General features: G+C 35.9%; 1 protein-coding gene across 1 annotated transcript; it reads left to right on the top strand.

Annotated features, from left to right (window-relative positions):
* Positions 1-883: 883 nt before the first annotated feature.
* Positions 884-12,569, top strand: LOC105442849. Its single transcript, XM_030988126.1, has 11 exons — positions 884-1,209; positions 2,676-2,923; positions 4,091-4,219; positions 5,320-5,482; positions 6,040-6,076; positions 6,366-6,649; positions 9,520-9,624; positions 9,806-10,099; positions 10,405-10,662; positions 11,181-11,516; positions 12,277-12,569. Exons 1-11 carry the CDS (start codon positions 963-965, stop codon positions 12,567-12,569), a joined length of 2,394 nt encoding a protein of 797 aa, XP_030843986.1. The 5' UTR covers positions 884-962.
* Positions 12,570-20,313: the final 7,744 nt, after the last annotated feature.

The following is a 20,313-nucleotide window of genomic DNA, read 5'->3' as shown; positions in this document are numbered from 1 at the left end:
ACGGCATTTCTTTCTAGATGCAAGCGTGTGTATTATTTTCTCATTTTCATGAGTAATGCTAATATTAGAGCCTTAATCTTTTTGTTTACAGTAGGCCTCGATAAGTGTCTGACATTCAACAGTTGTTCAATTGTTGTTAATATCACGTATGTCATTTTGTATGAGTGGACACAACTACATGCTTTCACAGCCCATAGAAATGATGTTTTGTTTACGTATGATTAATTTCAGATTACCATCTTTAGAGGAGATCCAGTCTTATCGAGGTAAGATCATCTTTTAAACAATAAGTGATAAATAAGTGATTCTGATATTTTTTCTTCTTATCCATTAAGTCACGAATCAATGTTTTGCGATGATTAAAAAATGCATTTCAGGTTTTCCATCAGAGAAAGAACGAAGGATTTTATAATTTATTGTCCGGGTATTTTACTTAATTGGACACAAAATTTTTCCACTTATTTCTTAGTTATACTTCATTTGTATTCATAATTATATATAGATCCAAATTTTAGTGTTACATCAATTGACCAAAAACAAGAGATAAACGGGGAATGTGCCCAAAATGAAAGAACAATTTAAGATGCAGATACACGAATAAAAAAAGTGTTATGGATAAAACATTTTGGATTTGTCATGGGTCCCAATCAAAATGTTAGAAACCAGTATTGAATATCTCATTTTAGGTATTTAACATAACTTTTTGAAAAGGTAATACAATCTTTTCTTTTTGTTGAAAAGATTGCAAATAAAAATTATAATAATATATCATTTGTTTTTTTCTTCAATTAACATCCCGATGTGCACACAATTTATTTTGTTATCTATTATGTTCTCATTATCGTGTAATTTCCTCATTTTTTAAATAAACAACAGATGAACCATCAACACCTACCATTGTCTCTGTTGAAGTCGAAAGGAATACAAGTAAGGAAATCGAACTAGAAGACCATGGCGTATCAATGTTTATTCCTCCGGAGGCTGTTCATCAGAATGACCCTAGCAAGATCACCCTGACCCTCCTAAGGGACCCTCCCAGTGTTGACATCCAAGATGGTGAATCAGTGGCCTGCTACGGGATCAGATGTGATCCTCCAAACATGATCTTCCACCAACCTGTTAAGATCAGGATACCACACTCTACCTTGGCCATCAACCCTGATCAAGTGAAACCAGACATTGTTTCCCATGTATGGGATTCAGTAAACGGTAAGTTCATCTGGTCAGATGTTGAAACTGACTCGTTTTTTAATGCTCGACTAGACGGAAGTTAATGCCCTGAGATCTCTTTTCAACAAACCACGCAAACCACTTTCGGGACAACACTGAGGAGTTGCGATATGGTTAAATGGTAGAGATTGGTCTCGCTACTAGTCGAAGTCTAAGCTATTGCCCTTGGACAAGTTATTAATAACCAAGTAGAGGACTTAAAGACTTTTTTGTTTACAAGTATACTGCTTTTCTAGCAGTCGGGTAAAATAAAAGGGCACAATAAAACAATAACAAATAAATTCTCAGTATACTATGGCATATTTTGTTTTACGTTGTTGTTTTTTTTTTTGGGGGGGGGGGATATTGGTTTCCACAATATCTTATTTTACAAAGAGTGTAACAATATAATGAAAAATGATTATAATATACATGCTAATATAATACCGGTACACACTATTCAGAAAATTGTCCTTCAGTTGAACTTGGGAGATATAATGGCGGAGCCTATGGAAAAGCAGAGCTAGTTGTGGATAGGCTCCTTAAACTACAAATGACATACAAAAAGTTAGGTTTATAAAAGACAAATACACGCTAAAACAGGGAAAGGGATATTACAGGGATGCATGTACCGATACTCACAATCAACAGCAAAAGACAAGGGAAAGGGAAGGGGATATATATGCAGCTCTTTAAAACAATAGTACAATGTAATTTGTTCTCAACATGAGTAGTATATGTACATAATTGGCATGGCCATACCGTTATTTACTCATTGTAATCAACAAAAGCATACTGCTTAGAAGAAGAAAAAATAGTCGTGATTCAGGAATGACAATATGTATTCAATTAAATGAAATTTCATTTTTCATTTGAATACATGAACAATAGATATTTTAATCACAGAATCGTGAGAATTCCAGAAATTTGGGACCTGTACACATTAAGGTGTTTTGAGCAAAGCGTGTTCGTGTTCTAGGAAGGTGATAGGAAAACGCCTATCGGGAAGGATAGTCGTGAACTTGATTTCTAAAAATAACCTGACGTCTCATTACTCGCATTGTAGGAAATGTAAAGCAAAATAGACTTCATTCTTGACTAAAACTGGACTCTTAAATCCTGATTCATGAGGGGAATTAAAACGCATTCTAAGTTAGTACTTCTATTTATAGGTATCGTCGTCATCACAGCGCCATAACATCGAGGAACAATTTATAACTCCAATTTTCCTGTCGAAGTTTTCAATAAAGGGAAACTGATGTAAGGGGATATTTGGGGCGTGTTATGAGGGCTTATTAAACTTAAAACCACTTGAAGTAAATATTCTCCACAAAGACACCTTTACTTATTTAAATATATGGTTTCGCCATATTCAGGTGCAACAGTTTAAAGGACAAATTGGCTCCGTTTTCGAATAACACATCTTTAAAACAAACGCATTTTGTTTTGTTACCCACTGGCAATAGATCTACCAAGAACATCAAGAATGAGATCATCCAGCTCACCAGACGAACCACCATACTGCAGATTGTATGAGAGACATCTTGAGCTGTACATTGGAAAATGTGCTGAGTGGTGGGTTCTTATTCCTCTTGAACAGCAGTTGATCCGACACCAACTTATGTGTACTCCATACATCCCAGAAACCTTAGAAAGAGGCAAAGAGATTGAAGTTCATCTGCATGTGCATGCCGATGTTCCTGGCATGGATGCGGTTAGTACTGTTAACGTGTCCTATAAGTAAATTGTTAATTTACAGTTCTGTTAAAACTGTCAACTACTGCAAATTTCCGGAAGATTATAGGTAGTTGTTTAAAATCTGACTTTCTGTTGTTATTATTTGCAAGGCCTCACAATTTGCTTAGCAGACTTGATAGAAGTTCTAGAACTGTGATGAAAATAGCTGTACGCCATTAAAACTGCCTTGAGACATAGGTTTATTAGAATTGATCCTAGCATGTCATGTATGCCAATTCCTATAAAATGCTTGTTACAAGCTGAATTTTCAGGATAACGTACAGAAATACATTCCAATGTCCTCAAATATTATCCACCAGCGGTCTATGGGTTTTTCCAAAATGTTACGTACGAAAAGTTGGACGAACTTCCTATCCTACCAATTTATGTTTTTGAATTCGATGGAAATAAAATTAAATGGAATAATGATAATGATTTTGAGAATAGTATGGACATACTAACTGCTTTAAGAGGGCTGGCTGTTTTATATGCTCAAGGGAGCGCCCGCACCTCCTGCAATGACCATGATGCGCGCCTGGGTGGGCGGCGCCCCGAGGGGTCGTGGCAGGACGTGCTAGTTCCCGAGAGCATATAAAGCAGCCAGACCTCGAATATTAAAGTAGTCGATATGTCTTTTATATGCCGAATTGAAACAGAAATCTATCAATAATTCTTACCTTATCCTTTTATTGAGTAAAGAATGTTTAAAACATCACGGAAAATCTGAAACACTGTCTGTAATCTTTGCTTGAAAAATGACTGAAAGTTTCAATCATTTGGGAATCGCTGACATCGTATGGTGTGTGCGCTTGCACAAAGAACATTTTAACACGTAAACCAATGGGTATTGCAGCAAAATTTTACTATTTTCATGGTAACCGGAATTTTAAGGGATCTCGCTCTTGGACTATTAACCGGTATTGGCATTTTTCGTTTCTTTACGGGAATGGCTAAAATCCCGACTCTAATTTCGACTAATCAGATGGCTGGATTTCTTAAGTGAGATATAAATTATAATGTTGTTTAGTGAACCCCAGGATATACGCTAATAATGTCAGGACATATTTCCATGATAACCCAATAACTTTGTGATTGATTAGGCCCATGTTTTCTTCAATTGCTGGTCCTCCCTGCTTTGAAATAGGAAGTTCGACAAGATGAGAAGCATCAGGCGTACCGCAAGGCCCATCGTTCGGTCCCATTTAGCACCATATCTCATGCAGGTGACGTTACAGTGGCACGTGATTGTGACGGGAAGATGGCAGAAACTAAGGTACGAAAATCGTTTTTTTTTTTTAATTTTTTTTTTTAAGAGGAAGTCCTCCCCGTTATGAAGTTTGATTTTATAAAGAAAGCAGAAACTTGAAAAGAACAGGTCAGTGAAAGTTGAGCAAAATCCGATTAAAATCAGGAAAAAAACACAAATTGGCAACTATATGACATTTCTTGCGAAATGATTTCTCATGTGCTCTGAAATTAAAGAAATCTGAACTTTATATTCTCCCTACACCAATAAACCCACTTCTTGTAATGGCCAAATTAAACTGATTGAATCTCTGCGCAGCACTGGTAATCAGACTATTTACTAAAAGGATTGCAATCCCTAAAGTCGATTCGACGACTTACGGCCATTATTTTCCCACAAGAAGATATTTTCAAGCCCCTAAATCGGTATTTTATTTCAAATGCCAGTGGAGTTTAACCTTTTCATTTTGGTTGGCCTGCAAATGGGACATAATACCTTTAATACCAGCTAATTATTGTTAGGGTATGCGATATCCGAATATTCGGTATCCGTCGTATTTTAATAAATAACATGGCTACAATTACAAACCAGTCTGCCATTACCAAGACCCCCGAAGTCATCGATTAGAAGGGTCTACTTCCCCTAATAAATAAAAGCCCGAGTCAAATATCCTCAAGACTTTTGCCTGATTATCAACTATCTGGTTTCCAAATCGTGCGAGCGAGCAAAGTGACCGATTAAATTCTAACACTCATCGAACGAAATTTCGTCATCAAATAGACGTATATATGACTGGGCAATAATATAAAAGAAACTGATTATCTGTCACCTAGCTGAAATCCCGAGATAATTCCGAGTAAAACACGTTTTGAAATGCTTCTCCGACAAAACGCACTTTAGGGTGCCATACTCAAAAATATGTTCAATTTCAGCCGCACTGCGCTATAGCCCCCTTATTTACTAAAGCCGCTTTCTTTGGGTTAACGGATACAGAGTATGAGGAATATGAATAATGAAATACAATCGCAAATACGGATACGGAACCCCTTTTCTTGTCAATTTGTTTTGTTTCTTTCCAGAAAAAAAGAATGTTTGTTTCTTAATATTTTAATTATCTCGTCCTTTAGCTGCTCTCTCTAAAGAAAATTCACAACCGAATGAGACACAATGTAGTCTTCAATGTGCCCCCAAGTGAGGACGATGTTCCAATTGACGTGATAACCATCACCCTTACACAGTCTGGGAAGCTAGGGATGTCTCGATCAATGGCATTCGTCATTAGATACGAAGGTTGGTCTACAATCTTCAATCAATCCTATTATCCTATACAGAGAGATGGCCCGTTGTTATTTGTATTTTGTTGTTGACGAGCTATGATTTAACATAATACTATGAACGTTATTTTCTTCCATGTTTCTTTTTTTAACTATGATTTGCTTTGTTAATGGGTAAATTGATTTTTCTTCACTTATTAAGCTCCGACTGTTACTTTCATAAACTTGACTTAACAGGAAAGCATTAGTCTGAAAAATGAACAAAATTATCAGTTTCGTAAAAAGATAAACCTAGGCAGGCATAATATGAAATTCTTTTCTTGTCAGCTTTTTGAGAGTTTCTTATGATACAACAATATTTTGATCAATTGGGACATACACGCGTTCAAAATCAATTGGTAGACAATACATTTGCACTGATATATATCCTTTTCTTTTATTTGGATTATTTTCATCTTCTTTTTTTATACTTTGGACAATGATTGTATATTTAATAATAATGATCTGAAAAGTGTCCTAATACTTGTATACATTTTCTTTTAAAACTCTCTATCATCGTATACATGATTACAGATCAAATCAAGAGTCCTGAGTTTACTCCAGTTATCCGGTAAGCATGGCGTAATCAATCATTCACATTTTCAGAATAAATTCAAGTTAGATTGAGGTGCATTACGAGATTTTTTAATCTAAGTTTCATTACAATTTTGTAAGATATTAAGTGAGACAATTAGGCCTATTGTCTGAAATACAATGTATTCATACTCCTGATTGGTCTTTCCTTTTGTAAGAAATTTAAATGGAATTTGGAAGATCATTAACATCTTATAATGCAACACAATGCAGGAAATGCACTGTAACTAAGATGAAAATATATATACATGTATTTGTTTTTATAGAGAAATCGAAGGAACTTCTCGAAATGATCTCCCTGATAAAGATGTCCAGAAAATCGCTGAAAAGCTTTCGATAGACGACTTTTATGACCTGGGAGTTGCACTAGGTTTCCAAATACAACAACTGGATGCAATAGAGTATAAGAGGCTCAAAGACAGACAAGAGGCCATCTGCGAAATGTTGATAACATGGAAACAGAGACAACTACCCCATCAAAATGTGAAGGAAGTGCTTCTTTCAATCCTGAAGTCTTTAGAAACAGAGGCAGAAAATACGAAAATGACAGGTATAATTGATATAATACCTAAGCTGTGTATGGATCTGAACTAATCTTTTGATTTTAACAGTTAAACATTTGGCCATTGTTGCTACGGGGAAAAAGATGGTGATCGTAGTAATCATTGGTGTGACGCAATATGTTTCTATATAACAACATTAAAAGCCACAGACTCCTATAACAAATTAATTCTTTTGCATTTCTGCGAGATGAAGAAGTGATTGAAACAACTTCCAAAAAGAAGGAGCAATGGATGAAAAAGTGCGGTCTCATTTTTGATCACTTAGACTTTAAACAATGCAATGAAACAACAAGGGGAAAAAAGGAATATAAAGTTATTGGCATAGGAAACTTTGATATTCACCATGAAAACACTGCAATATAGATTTAAATAGTTCAACTAAAAATTACGATAGTAATGATAATAATGATAACACACACAAACACACACACACAATAATAATGAATAATGATATTTACATATTTATAATAATGATGATTAATAATACAAATATCAGTTATAATGATAATACTAGTAGTAATATAAATAGTAACAACCATAGAATGCGAAGATTTTATTTTTCAAAAATATATTAGCCAGCCAGGGAAGAAAAGAAATTGTGAAAGAATTTTATTAAAACTATGTTTTCAAATACCTATTATTACAGTGTTTCATTTAATCAATTGTAATTATACAGAAAAATCTAATTTAACTATATATGTTTCTCTTTCTTTATCCATCAATGACGTTCTTTATAATGGATTAACTTCAGCTATTACTCTAACCAGGTAAGGTTTTGTTCTTGGTCACTTACCCTTACAATAAATCTACCTTTAAACCTTACTGCAACCCTCACTGACAACTCTATCCACGTGTGTTTAATTTTGTTCACGAGATAAACCCAGAGCGAATGTCGCAGCGCTTAAAACCAGGACATCAAAAGGGAGATTATCATAAAGGATGTCCACCCTGATAATTAGCTGGTATCAATATAAGCCGAAAAATTCGAGAAACAAATTAGTGAGAGCTTGAGCAATATCCGATTGAATTAGGAAATTAATGTACCTTTTTAAGTTCTCACCAGTAATACAAAAAAGGCACCACTGTGACGTATATAGCATAACTATATTATAAATTGAAGGCGTCGAACATCCAGGGATACTTGAGTTCTTGTTTCAGACCGCAAATGCCTTTAACATGCATGGATATTGCACTTATTCTTATTTATGACATTTCTAGTACCCTTTTAGCACCTAGAATTGGTATGAAGGTAATTTTAGACCCCACAATGTGTGAAATTTAGCCAATAAGATCATACCAATTCAGTTCTACATTTCAAAATATACGAAAAAGCCAACATCGTTAATGGCTAATACAAAACATATAATGCGCTATTTTTTGTAACGGCTGGTTCTAATTATCTAATATTTGTGGTGGTACACAAATATAAGAAATGGTAATATATTTATGGATATTTCAGCCGTCTCTGAACCGATTTTGGTCAAACCAAGATGATTTTGTCGTTAGAATTGTATGTTCTTTCGAATTTGACATTCAGTTTTCCATTATCTTACAACAACAAATATTTTGTGTGGCGCCCCCTCTGCAACAGAACTCAACTATCCCTTTAGATAGTTGAGTTCTGTTGCAGAGGGCGCTACATACCAAGCTGATAAAACATCCTTTGTTTTCGGTAATATTACGTTCATATGCTACGTGAAATGCAAAACTGTGTGTGAAGTGGAGTATTTTCGTTGTAGTTTTGTATTGGGTGTCATGATTTTCTGTTAATTTTGAGAGCTACTACTCTCAGTGAAAATTAGGTTGCTACTTGTTTTATTCGGCTTGTAAGCTTTAGTTTGATATATTGAACTAATTTTTTGGAAATTTCAATGTGTTTCAAGTTTGTTTAAGGTATCCGTTTTTAGAGGTAAACGTGTCTCATTTGATTTTCTAATGATGCCTAACTTAATTTGTTTATCGAAGCAATCGATCTATCTTTATACTGCATGACAAAAATTCGATTGACTGGATAACAGTTTCTGTCAAAAGCCAGAAGTCAAGTTAATGTTTGACTCTAGTATAATAAACATCGTTTCTTCTCAATATATTTAGTGACATTTCTGACCGAGAATTGCTTAGGTTGGCTCGACATATCAAGTGGACGGACTTCATGGAGATTGGCACAAAGCTTGGATTCAGTCGGAATAAGCTTGAGAACATCAAACACAAGACATTGCAGAATCGCAAAGACGCTAACATCCAAATGCTCTGCACGTGGAAGGCATCTCAACGATCAGATCCTGAAGCGACTGAGACGTTGAAGTGCATTTGGGAATCTGTCTCTTTGGCATCTAGGCCTACGGATGAGAATACAGGCAATTGTTTCGTCCTTGTTTTCACGAAGTGACGGTAGTGAGGAAAATCGTAACGCAAAGTGAATGCAATTTTTTTTCACTACCGTCACTTCGTGAAAACAGCGACGGTTTTTCTTCAATGTTAATAACCAATAGCTCTATGACTTGTATATATCGTATATTATATGATTGGTAATTGTAATCAAATGAAGAAACAAACGGACATCTAAACTGAACTTTGTCTTCAATGGAATTAAATGTTTAGTGGTAATACAAATGGTTTTCTAGCTTCAGGTTGACTATCAGGGCTGATAATATCATTCATAGCAGTCAGTTTAATGTGTCAAAAACTTGTCTCAATAGGTAAGACGAGATAGGGCGGAGCCATGTCTACACTCAATAATACATAGGATGTACGGAAAAACTTATTTAATACACAAACAACTTAAAACTAAAACCTTAGCAGTGCTTTGACTGTCATGATACACATGCTGTTTAATATTTATATATTCTTCTCTCAGACGAAAGCTTGCCTCCGAGCTCGTCGGCGACTCCTGAGATAAGAGCCACATCAATCGAGCCTATAGAGCCTGAATATATGGATATCATTACAACATCAGAAACAGGTAGATAACAGAATGATAATGATATGATTGCGAAAATAATAACTTTATATACATTCCCATTGTATAAAACAATAACAGTAGGCATGACTAATGTAAAAAAATCAATATCAAATATGTCAATTTCGAAATAAGGAATTGATGAACTTCTTTAACGATTTTTTATCACTTTATTTTGAAATAGAGCGGGATGAAATTAATGACGACCTTGACCAATGTGGGGGAACGCCAAGCACGGAAGAGCTTTGCAGCGTCGCTCTACCAGTGACAAGTCTGCCATTAGCATGTTCACTTGGAAAAGCCCTTCGTTTAAATGATGACCTCATTGTTGGATTTATCGATCTACCCAGTTCGTCAGTACTCCAGAAGATCGCACGACAGCTCGTAGACAGTTGGTGGAATGGTTTGAAAGAGGATGAAAAAGGAAATAAGTTTGCTACGCTTCTCTCGGAGTTTAACATCTCAGATGTCAAAACAGGTTCGTTGGAATCATAAGGCTGAGTTTAACCTTAATCGTGTTGATAAGAAGTTGTACATTTTACCCTTTAAAAGAAAAGTAGTAAAGAAGATTGTCAGTAGGTAAAGATTTTTATTGATATGTATGTACAAATCACAGAAATTATTTGTAGAGTCTTTACTTTTCCCCATATTCATCAATGCTTTACAGTTAAGTTCTGTATTTCTGACGCCGTCAATGTCCTCATTCATCACCATCATAAATTCATGATGCTATGTCCTTTAAAGTGGATATTTTTCTTCACATTGATATATGCATTTTTTCAGTTTCCATAGGCTGTGAAGAAATCTCAAAAACCATTGGTTCCAAGACCAAACTACTGGACTTGTGCCATCGCCTGAGTGTTAAACCTTCTGACATCTTGCTCATAATGAGCACATTTCTGATCTTCCCGCCTCACATGATTGGCCGTAGTGCTCTGAAGATGCTTAAAGAGTGGGTACATCACGGTGGGACTAGGAAGCGGCTTCTGGAAGTTGCTCAGGCTTTCCGCTTCAACGAAGCAGCAGTCAAGATAGCAGAATGTAATGTCATTTGTGTTTCACATTACATTAAATGGTGGAGGCCTACTTGATCAGAAAAATATCAAACAGATTCATCATGTTTACTTACTATTGCCTAACTATAACGGAAACCCACATCCCCCCTTAGAGAAAATCATAAAATTGGCAGGAGCCTGTTCACTTTTAACTCCTACTAGGAAGGAGTAATCACAAGCCGTGTTGCTTGATGAGGAAACACGAAATGAAAATGAAATGGTCCCTTTACCAGTTATCTTTTAGACCTAAGAAGCGCCATATACCAACAAATAACCTTGTTTGAATTTTACAGGAACATCTCGGAGATGTTGCCAATGATTTATATCTTTAAAAACTTTGACCAATGTATACTTTACTCAATACAGTCAAAAGGGACTTCCTTGAAAATAACTATGAACATAACTTGAAACAAAATGATATTTTGTATAGCTAAACTGTATTTTATTCGCATCAAGTTTCATATGGGGATTATCTATGACTTGTTTCCTTCTTATCCTCATTAGCAATGACATTCCAAGCAAGCTATAAACCTTTCTTCTCGCATGGCATCATTGGTCACAAGGGTGGAGAACTGACCCTTGATGAACTTGGAATTGCCGTTTCTATCCCCGAAGGAGCTCTGCCAAAAGGGATGAGATCAGTTGTAACTCTTAGCGTCCCAACTCACGATACTCCTAGGCTTCCCGTACGGGAGGGTGAGGTAGTCATTACTCCAGTCATAGAGGGTTCTCTGACACAAGAACTGCTCAAGCCTGCTACGGTGGTACTACCACACTGCACCACTCAAAATGAACGTAAAGACGACTCTTCTGTTATCTTGTACACAAGGACAGGACCAGGTACAAAGTTATCGACATATTTTTATTCTCTTCACTTAAAGGGATCCGGTAACTTTGTCTCAGATTCTGAAACAAAATTCTGGATTTAGCTCATGATGCAATGATAATTATAAACCTTTAGGTCAGTCAGGAACCCCATGAATTTTACAAGCCGATCGCCTGTTTGATTATCAAGATATTTATGATTGGAATTACAAATTTTGAAAAACGTTCGCCTGACGGTTTTCATAACACTACAGTCTATTGGGGAAAACGAGTATGGTAAAACCGGTCACTCAAAGGTTTTTACTTTTTTGAGGCACTTCTTGATCATTTTGAAGCGCAATTTTTTAGGGCTTCAATATTACACCATACCACAGACACTGATAACACGTAGGGCCGTCTATCTCAGATTTAACATTGTTAAACGATCCCTTTAAAATAAAAAGTAATCTTCATCATTTGAAATTTGAATCCTGATAATTTGACAAATGAGGTGAATGACTCATTTCAATTCCTATATAAATTAATATTCCTGTCGCAAGAATCAATTTTCAAAATGATAAGCTGATAAAAGTTACTTTTGAGTTATTTCTCCATGATAACGAAATATAAAATTAATAAAGTAGAACAAAGCTTGAATGAAGTAAAATGTCAGAAAATGAAGTCGAATTCAATTCCTACTCTACTAATAATCAATATTGTACAAACCTTTATTATCAGGGAGTAATTAGATATGTTTAATCGATATCTTTGAATCTTTATTTTCTTAAATTCAAAGGAACGTTCGGTCGTAGGAACATGAATCCATCACAAATCTCAAAAGATACGATCACGTTTCGTACAAGTCATCTTCAAGTCTGGGCTCTGTCATCGACCGATCTTCAAGGACTCCAGTTGAAATGTGTAGTCTTCCAGCCTCTCTTCATGACTCCTGCAGAGAAACCAACTCTACGTGCGTACATACTTCATCCGTACAGGAACTATGTAGAGGTATTTATATCATATGCTTTGCGGGCGCCATTTGGTACTGTGGTCATTAAGAGTTTCCGTTCTGACTGCTTAAATCGATAAAACTTGTTCAAATTATAGCTTTGTGTTGAAATACGGGATTTAAATAAGAAAACAAAGGTGTGAAGTGGAAACTGTTCAGGAAATATATGTACATATAGTCTGGTCAACGTACCGAAATAAACGGCCAACGATTTATGCTGACAGCCTGAGGAGAAACTCCACAAATTGCGGTAAATTATACAGCGTAAATTTTGCTTCCTTTTTCCTCTCTTCTCCTTTCTTTTTGTTTGGTTAATGCGAACAGATTTTGGCATAAATATTCACATCTGAATAATACCCGCCTAAAAACGGCTACAACAACAACCTCATGGGATAAAACGCTAATATGTAATTTCGTGGAACAATATACATTGTAGTAGCACGTGTGAAACGGGGGGGGGGGGGGAATACTCTAAGATTTAAAATATGAGTGCGGGACTATGGCAACCACGAAGTATCTACATTTTGAGGATTCTTGTACATTATCTTACTGTGATGCTTGTGGTATAAGTGGTGATCAGCAAATTGACCGTTCATACATGACGTAGAGTTTTGTGATTATAGTCTTTCCCCGTAGGAGGTCATTGAAGTATTGATGTAGAATGTTTTGGTCCTGCATCACGTGTTATGCCCTGAAAGGCCTCACTATTATGTAAGGTGAATATTCAGCTTTAGTGCCATAAATATAATACAGATAAATAACATATATATGACGTAGAATTTTGTGATTAGTCTTTCCCGTAGGAGGTCATTGAACTATTGATGTAGAATATTTTGGACCTGCATCACGTGTAATGCCCTGAAAGGCCTCAATATCATTTACGGTGAATATTCAGCTTTAGTGCCATAAATATATTACAGATAAAGAACATATTTTGAGACCAAACTCTTCATTAATACTATTACTTTTCAAATTGTTTATTCATGATTTTATTTCTACCATTTAATTGTTACGCCCACATTAAAAGAAAAAAAAACATATATATTTTAGTAAAGGTAATGTATGTGTTTTTTAGCAGGCCTACAATAATTGAGATTATTCATCTGCGTACGATTTAATAATTTTGCTATACCTAGATTTGGATTGTTTATGTCATATTCCAGGAAATAGCGAGAAAGGAGAAGAGTTCTTTTGTACCATGCCGAGTCCTGAAAGAATTCACGTTCTCTATTGAGTCAGAAACAAGGGACCTGCAGATTTTGTTCGACGACGGGAAGAAAAGAAACGAAAGAACGGTAAATATGCCTGAAAAATTTATTCATAAGGTCTGTTGAGGAATAGTGGTCGACCTAGGAGTTAGGATTTAACTCCTTGGATGTTCATTCTTGAAGCTGATTTGCTATTCTTTTACAAAGCTATTTCGTTTCTAGATATACATTTATTTTCCAAGTTGATATATCTATACATGACCTTTTTTAAATAAATGCAACCATTAAGAAAGTTGAAGTTACATTTTTCGTAAACAGTCACTGAATGATCAAGCATCTTCTTTATTTCGAATTTGGAGCATCTCCTTAAATCAAATATATGCCATCTCTCAATCTTTTCTCTCCCTTTAACAACCACATGCACATGCCAACATAATTTGGTAATGTTTATTTAATTATTAGTATTATGTCATTATTATTATCATCATATAATTATCATTGCTGTTGTTGCTATCGTTCGTTGTTATTATTATTCCCATGATATTCAAACGAAGATGCCCATCAAGAGTATACTAAGTGGACAATGCAGCCCTCTCAGCTTCGAGCTGGAGTTCTCTCCAGAAGAGAAAGGAAAGAAGAACGGCCATATCGACATACTACAAGGGTCAGCCACACGTGCAGAAAGAGAGTTTATCATTTCAATAGAAGGTAAGCCTATATTATTTGGAAGTAGGATATTATGTGTCTTTCATTTCATAAAACGTAGCCAGTTAATTCAAAGACCTTACGTCAGTCATTTACATAACGAGTTACATAAAATACTTTACATAAGTCATATATTGTAACTAGTTATCTCAAGGAACCTACACAAGTTCTTCCTATAGCCAGTTACTCCAAGACCCTACATAATTTACCTACAAGACCCTGCATACCAGTAATTCATTTCTGTATCCTGTTATCTTGAATACCTAAATAACTAATTTACTGTAACCATTTGATCTCAAAGGCCATACATCAGTCATTTCTTCCCCTTCAATAAGAATCATTAAATGTGTTTTAAAGTCTCACACAGGCGCGTACGCAGGATTTTTTTCAAGGGGGGGGGGGGGGGGGGGGGGTTAACATTTATAAATCGGGCCGAAAATTTCGCAATGACTCAGCCAGCTGCTGAATAAGCGGGGGGGGGGGGGCGGTAAGAGGTCACTTTTTTTTTTTGGTCTGAATAAGCGGGGGGGGGGGGGGGGGGGAAGAGGACACATTTTTTTTTTTTTTTTGTCTCGAAATTTGAAAATTTGACATTTTGCTCCGTTGGGGGGGGGGTAAGGTCAGCTTTTTTAGGTCAACCATAGGAATATATTTTGTTTTTGTTTTTGTTTTTGTTTTAATAAAAAAAAAAAAAAAAAAAATCCAAAAGGGGGGGGGGTTAGAGAAATTTAGGGGGGGGGGGTTTACACACAAAAAAATACCAAAGGGGGGGTTTAACCCCCAACCCCCCCCCCCCCTGTGTACGCGCCTGGTCTCACATAAAGCACACACTAATGCCCCCCTCCAAAAACAAAAACAAAAAGAAGAAAAAGAATAGCTAAGGTAGCTGTCCGTTTCAGATCTTAAATTTGTTTCTCAGAAATTAGATTGCATTATTGTATTTTATGAAATTCTTGTGAGAAAAAAAGTTATAAAAAAACCTATGAATTATCAACTCTAAAAACACATCTATTTATATTAAATTCATAGCACTTCTAAATACTGAACAATTTATTCCTATTGTATTACTTTATTACATTCAATGTAGATGAACCAGAATATGCAGTCGATCACACAGATTCGTAAGTAAACAAATATCATCATCTATGTCCCATAGCTTTGAGGTTATTGGGGCTTCAATGAAATGAACCTTGAGACCCAGCTTCATAACTTCCTGTCTTTAGCTGTTCTAGTTAGCTACTAAAATAATTGATTCCTCTCCGTTGCTTGATGTTATCAGTTCATGTCCTAGTTGGTCTGCCCCTCATTCTTCTCCGATCAGTTTCTGCTTACAAGATGGTGTTTTCCAAGCTATTCTTTTATCTAGTGACCGTGCCTAAAACACTGCAGCTGTCGTCTTTTCACAATTGTGATGAGGTGACCATGTTCCCCCTGATAACTCTCCCTTATCCCTCTCGGTTTCTCGTTGGACGTATGCAAATTATAGTGGGTATGGAGAAGCCTTATAATTAAGACAATAATAATAATAGCCTAATTTTTGTTTCTAGGCGCAGCACATATTATTACCCCGGACCTCAACATATCTAGCAGTTTATGATTTGTTAGGTGGTAATCACAGAGTTCATCGTAGTATCCCTTCAGCTTACTCCGAACAGCCTGCTTTTCTGTTTTAAGGGTGTTGGCATTTCAGTATAGGGTCTAACTGTCATTTGTGTTCACCTCCTTTAAAGTGACTCGGTAACATGGTTGAAAGTTGATCAAAATGTTCATAATTTTTTATATTCCTTCTACTGTACTAACCCTTTTACATGCACAAAATCATAAATTTTTAGCAATGACGTTACTACCTTAGCACCACTCTCTCTCTCTCTCATCTGAACAATGTTACGAAGTCCCTTTAATAGGTCTCCTTCTGTTTTATAGGCGACTGCAGAGTTGTTACATCTTATGTTTTTGCACCGGTCAATGATCAACCTTTCTTTGGCTTTCTTAGTTGATTTCTTAACTGCATTGTTGGATTCTCTATTACGCTTGACAGTCAGCATCGTTGAGGTACCTTTTCTTCTTCAACTCCCTCCCATTCATTGGTTGTTCATGTCCCTTGCTCTTTCCAGAACCTCCGTTGAATTGGCAATGAAACGCCGATTCAACTGATTGTTGAAGATTACAGCATAAATTATTATGTGTCTGCAAATATAAGTGGAGCAAATCTTCCACCAATCTTAGCCTCCAATTCTTTAGCAATATGTCAGGATCTTTCAATTTTTCCAAGCTGAACTTCATTCTTGGTGACCTCTCTTTTCTTAGTTTCTTTTCTTAGCTTCTTACTTCTTAATTTCCTTTTCCTGGATACTCCCTATGTCATGTACAGGACTGACCTGGGTTGAGCAAGGTTTAGAATTGATGGGAAACGTCGGTTGATCATGGTGTAGTCGATTACGTTGTGCGTTTTATCATCTGATGAGTGCCATGTAGCTTCCCGTGACATTTCTCGGAGATATAGGGTGTTTACCAGAACATGGAAGGTCGTGAAACTCAGCGAATTCCAGCAGGCTATGTCCCCTCCCATTCGTATTTCCGAGGTCAAATCTTCCCGCAGTCCCTTGCCATGTGGAATATCTGCATCGACTCCCACCTTGGCATTCCAGTCTCCAGTGGACAACACCACGTCGTTTTTGGGGGGATCTTCTTCACTTGTCCAAGAAGCAGTTTGTAAAACGCCATCATCACCATCATTAATATTATAACAATGCACTTTCAAACTCTGATTAAGAATCATGACATAGATCCAAATCATTATAATCCTTGAGAATGGACATTATATAGACATTTATATAGGGATTTATCATTCCTAACGCGTAACCGTCACTAAAACGTTCCAAATACCCGTAATTAGTATAGGTTTTGATCGTGTTTTGTCAAAAGACAAGGATTCATATCAATATCTTACAACGGAATCTGCCATTCCTCTTTTAGCTTGTATTTTTTCGTTTACATATTTTAAATTTTGTTCACCCCCCCCCCCCAACCGCCCTCCCCCACCGAATGTTATGAATGTACTTACCTACAGGCAGGGGAGATTGAAGTATGTATCCAACAATCTTCTTGAGACCCTGGCCGGTGTGATCCAAACAACAAAGGACTTAAAGTCCCTTGGCAACCAGCTTGGCTTCTCTTCTTCATCCATGAAGAAATACAACGAACTAGCAGATGTGTCCTTTGATAGTGTGTCAAGGTCAAGCTTTGGTGAGATGCTGCGTGACTGGAGACGGCATGTTCGACCTAGTAAGCAGGTAGATGACCTTCATCTGGCATTGCAAAATGCTGGGTTAGGTCATGCAGCTCAGGTCATCTTACACGATCGTAAGTACCATATTCTAACCTTTCGAACTATGTAAGACTAAACAGTCTCCTTGTATTGTTAGAAAGATGAAACGAGAATATGTCTTAGAACTTAGAACCCTCTTCTAATAAACCATAGACATAGGCACCAAAAAGGTTTTTGCAGCGTTAGTGATCACTGAAACGATCTGGAATGTGCTCGAACTATTTCGAATACTGCCCAAACATTGGTAAATACCCATTTAATACACATCGGAATGTTCATAATAACTTAAGGTAACAAACTTGTCAGATATTGTTAGCACCGAGCAACGCCATATACCTGGAACCTACAACATTAGAGTTCAGTACGGAACGCCAACTTCCCTTTGGGCGTCTCATTATCCAGAGCAATCAATTTATCACAATGCTCCCAAATCCACGGGAACGGTTCCTTTATAAGCAATGGCTGTAATTTGTGTATGGCAACAGTTACAAAGATAATGTTCCGTTACCGCCCTTTCAGGATAAAAATGTCAATTAAAAAAATCCTGAATTGTTTTCTTCCCCTAGTTCTGTATGAACCATAAGTGAGTAGCTTAATTATCTAAATATTCGAACTATTGAATTTCCCTTCTTTTCTTGCCAAGTTTTATTTTGCGAGAAATTTAATTGTTAATTTGTGCTTAATAATCATACGTTAAACCTTGTTTATTTACTGTTAATGTCTACATTTTTGTAAATTCATTAGTAAAAGTTAATATGTATATGTTACACCAGAGAAAATCAAATATCCAGAAATGGACAATGAATACTAAATTAAAATTGAAATTGAAATTTGTAACACGTCCAACTACTCAAACTATTCATTTTCTTTCTTCACTATTCCGTTTTAGTGAGTAGCAAGAGGCGCTTTGCTCAGCGCAGGCAAGTATGGGAGTCAAAGAAGTAGGCAACACTGTCATTGAAATGTTTGTCATCATCCCACGACCAAGAATGGATTTACTTCATTAATGCATTAAGCTGAGAAGCCTACATCTTGAGAAACATGTATTCTAAGTTTGCGCCATTCTCAACCTGAATCTCGAAGTTACTGTGGAATGTTCCCCATCCGATGCTGCTGAGAGTAATGTAGTTAAGCTACATATGATAATAATTTTTTTGAATTATATTTCATGTTTGAGAAGGTTGTTTAGATATGGATTGTCAATAAGGGTAAACGTGTATGTGTGTGTGTGTGTGTGTGTGTGTGCGTGCGTGCGTGTGGGTGTGTTCGTTTGTGTGTGTGTGCGTGTGTTTGTGTGTCTGTGCGAGGGGGTTGTAAGTGTAACAGAGCTTCGGTGCTTGGTAGGCCTTAGTCTTTTTTTCCTTTCATCCTTCCTCAATGGTATCTAACAGAAACGCTAGAGCAGCACACTCCAAATCATTTACATGTGACAACAGAATCATTGGATATTTTCTTTATCGAAAGGTTATATGAATACTGTTTTAGTTATATTTCAATAATGGCAATGTACATAAGATTATAATTGCAGTCAATATTGCCTTTTCTTAAAGGTTGTTTACACACCGTTTCTAATTTTATAGCGCTTAAAGACTTCGGTGGTAAGTGCTTCATAAGTATCGTTTTTTTTTTCTTATTATTTTATTCTATTACTAGAATTGTCAAGTTCAAAAGGATTGTAATTACAGAATAAATTTTCTTGTTTAAAAGGTGATATGAATACTGTTTTAGTTCTGTTGCTACCATATAATATACATTATTATAATAACAACAGTTTATATGCATATTCTTTGTTTTAAGGTTGTATGAATATTGTTTCAGCATCATGATAATATCAGAAGATATCGTTCATTTAAGATTGTATAAATACTGTTTCAGTTCTGTTTCAACAATTACAATGTACATAAAATCGTAATCACAGAATACATTTTCTTTTTTTTAAGGTTTTATGAATACTGTTTCAGTATGATGATAATTTCAGAATATATTTTCGTTATGGTAAGGTTGTTTGAATACTGTTTTAATTCTTTTGCTACAATAATAATGCACATAAGGTAATAAATACCAGGAATATATGGTTCATCATTAGGTGGTATACAAACTGTTAATCATGAAAATAAGACAATAATTACATACCTAATTGTCTTTACTACATGGCTATATGACTAGTGTCTCATTTGTATTGCGACAACGGTCATGTGCATAAGACAATACCTACAGGATATATTTTCCTTCATGGCAAGGTTTTGGGAAGATTGCTCATTTCGTTTACTACAATGATTATGTAGGTAATAAATGCAATGAATATATGCGTTTAATATCATAAGGTTGTATGAAAACGGTTTAAGGTGTATGGCTGCAAAGATCATGGATAAAAGGTAGCTTTATGATTCAGAGGATATTTTTGTTTATTGCAAGGTTGTATGACTACTGTTTCAGTACTTTTGCTACAATAAGTATATACATAATATCATTTCAGTTATGTTTCAACAGTGACAATGTACATGAAATTGTAATTACAGAATATATTTTCGTCGAATAAAGGTTGTGCGAATACTGTTTCAATTATGTTGCTAGAATAATCAT

This window comes from Strongylocentrotus purpuratus, unplaced genomic scaffold (assembly GCF_000002235.5).
Source record: "Strongylocentrotus purpuratus isolate Spur 01 unplaced genomic scaffold, Spur_5.0 spur5_scaffold_17, whole genome shotgun sequence".
NCBI classification, from domain to species: Eukaryota; Metazoa; Echinodermata; class Echinoidea; order Camarodonta; family Strongylocentrotidae; genus Strongylocentrotus; species Strongylocentrotus purpuratus.
Note: the sequence above shows the minus strand (reverse complement) of the source record. Positions and strands in the feature narration are given on the sequence as shown.